The 2,910-nt window shown below is 28.5% G+C and overlaps 1 protein-coding gene across 1 annotated transcript; it reads left to right on the top strand.

Moving 5' to 3' along the window:
- The first annotated feature begins 219 nt into the window (after positions 1 to 219).
- Positions 220 to 2,633, top strand: LOC122724328 (40S ribosomal protein S28). Its single transcript, XM_043958797.1, has 2 exons — positions 220 to 293; positions 2,179 to 2,633. Exon 2 carries the CDS (start codon positions 2,180 to 2,182, stop codon positions 2,375 to 2,377), a length of 198 nt encoding a protein of 65 aa, XP_043814732.1. The 5' UTR covers positions 220 to 293; position 2,179; the 3' UTR covers positions 2,378 to 2,633.
- The last annotated feature ends 277 nt before the right edge of the window (positions 2,634 to 2,910 follow it).

Below are 2,910 nucleotides of genomic sequence, written 5' to 3'. Positions count from 1 at the left end.
GCGTAGATGCTCAATTTTTTTTAATTATAATCATTTTCACTTGGCAAATTATAGATGGTGAGTTTTTTTTAAAAAAAATTTTTTATTAGGGCACAAAAGGGAAAGTAAATCACGAAAATACCCATCCATAATTTCAGCAAAGCAGGGCAAAATTGTAAATAAAAATCACGCTATTCCTTCTTTTAAACCCTAGATATCAGCCCTTTCTTTTCTCAACCTTGTAATAGCTGCAACAAGAAATCCAAGCGGCTGCTCTTCCTCTGCATCTCTGACTTTTCTTCCTATCAGCACAGGTTCGTTCTCCACTTTCTCTCCTCTCCTATCTCGCTCACTTCCAAAATATGCTGCCCATCCCCATTTAATATGACCCTTTGGCAATCTTTGCTTGTTGCTTTGAATGTATATCTGGGTAGGTTTTAGAATTAGGTTTTGGATTTGATTGTGGTGGATCTGATGATAAATACTTTATGTTGTTTATCTTCAAAACGTGTGTTATTGGATTTTAGCTTTCTTCAAAACTTTCAAGTTCAGATGATGTTTGTGTAGTTTATACGGGAAAAGTAAATATAATAAGATTGTTTAAGTTTATTTTCTATTATAACTATTGAAGTACTAGCTTGTATTCTCTGCTGATACAGTTTTGCGGATTGGATTGTTATATTAAGATTCTATTTGGCATTGCGACACTCTAATAATTATGTTAGGCCATCTCCAACGCTGCGCTAATTTTCATTTTGGCGTTGGAGATGGCCCTCCAACGCTGCGCCAAAATCCAACGGAATTTTGGCGCTCGCTACAGTGTCACGCCAAATATGGCGTGACACTGTAGCAGCGCTATTTTTTTTTTTTTTTTCTTTTTTTTAATTTATAATATAATTTAAAATTTATTTCTTTTTCTATTTTTTTAAATTATAATATAATTCAAAATTTATATATATTTTCAATTAAGTTTAATTTTTTTTTAACTTTTATAATTTATTATATTTTTAATTTATTTTATATTTTTATAATTATTATTTAATTAATACATTTTTATAATTAATATGTTTTTTTATTTATAAAATAATTAAATATTTAAATATTGGATGGAAATATAAATATATAAATATTTAGGTTGAATATATAAAATTATTTGAATTTTTTGGGTGAAATATATAAATAATATAATAGTAAAGAGAGAAGAATATAAATAGAATATTTTTTTTGGTGTTAAAATTGGTGCATAAGGTTAGAGATAATATTGCACCATTTTAGTGTAAAGCACCAAAATAGTGCACCATTTTTTTACACTATTTTGGTGCTTTGCACTAAAATGGTGCAATATTATCTCTAACCTTCTACACCAATTTTAACACTAAAAAAAAATTCTATTTATATTCTTCTCTCTTTAATATTATATTATTTATTTTACTTTAATTTTATTTATATATTTCACTCAAAAAATTCATATAATTTTATATATTCACCCTAAATATTTATATATTTATATTTCCATCCAATATTTAAATATTTAATTATTTTATAAATAAAAAAAAAACATATTAATTATAAAAATGTATTAATTAAATAATAATTATAAAAATATAAAATAAATTAAAAATATAATAAATTATAAAAGTTAAAAAAAATTAAACTTAATTGAAAATATATATAAATTTTGAATTATATTATAATTTAAAAAATAGAAAAAGAAATAAATTTTAAATTATATTATAAATTAAAAAAAAAGAAGAAAATAGCGCTGCTATAGTGTCACGCCATATTTGGCGTGACACTATAGCGAGCGCGGAGGGCCATCTCCAACGCCAAAATGAAAATTAGCGCAGCGTTGGAGATGGCCTAAGAGGAGGTATTAAAATTTGATTTAAAAAGAATTTTTGATATCTTTTAGTTATAAGAATAAAATAACAAAATAGCTTTATAAAACTGTTCTTTTCAATGGCATCATCTAATGATGCTGCCCTGATTTGGTCTATAACCTCAATCTTAAACTTTGTTTATATATATGTATATATTTATATATATATATTGATGATAAGACATCTTCTACAGAATGGGATGACCAAATTCACCCTGTAGAGTCTTTAGCTGCTAAGACTCGGAATGTGTGTGTGTACAGTGATATTTTTGAACTTGTTCTTTTTAGAATCTCTTTGATCTGCATTTGGTTTCCTGCAGGATGGATACTCAAATTAAGCATGCCGTGGTGGTGAAAGTAATGGGAAGGACTGGATCAAGGGGGCAGGTGACTCAAGTCAGAGTTAAGTTTTTGGATGACCAGAATCGGTTCATCATGAGGAATGTGAAGGGACCCGTCAGAGAAGGAGATGTGCTTACCCTCCTTGAATCTGAAAGGGAAGCTAGGAGGCTACGTTGATGGGTGTATTTCTGCCACTCGTTCCTTGCTTTTTATGATGTAGCAAAAGCTGTTTTGTTGTGGTAGCTAAGAGTAATTTCCAATGCTTTTTATGAGGTTTGTCATCTGGGTTACGTTCTTCATCATAACAATATCAAGACATGAATTTTGAAATATGGGTTTTCTTAAATACTTGACAAAGGCCTAGAGTTTGTTGCGAATTGTGGTTTCCTTTGTTGGGATTTTTCAATACTACTGTCAATTTGTGTTGCTTGCATCTCATTTTTGTATGTGAAAATGTTTAATAGCCTCGAATTTACTCATGGCATGCAAGTAGTGCAATAATATTAGCTTAGGGATTATTAGGGTTTTTGTTAAATTCGAACTCTCTTGCCTGATAAGTTCACTTTCCTAGGGTAGAGTGTATTTTTTTTTTTTCTGAAATGTTTGGATAAAATACCAATCAATTAAAAAATATACTAAATATGTTATGTTCTTGAAATTTTGAAGATTTTTAGTTAATTTACCCAACTAATCAAGGACTTGGAGTATTT

Source organism: Manihot esculenta, chromosome 8 (assembly GCF_001659605.2).
Source record: "Manihot esculenta cultivar AM560-2 chromosome 8, M.esculenta_v8, whole genome shotgun sequence".
Lineage (NCBI taxonomy): Eukaryota > Viridiplantae > Streptophyta > Magnoliopsida > Malpighiales > Euphorbiaceae > Manihot > Manihot esculenta.
The sequence above is the reverse complement of the archived record's forward strand: the minus strand, read 5'-3'. Positions and strand labels throughout refer to the sequence as shown.

Bases quoted from the DNA above. Each gene is read 5' to 3' on its own strand.
- LOC122724328 (XM_043958797.1), top strand. From the start codon at position 2,180: ATGGATACTCAAATTAAGCATGCCGTGGTGGTGAAAGTAATGGGAAGG.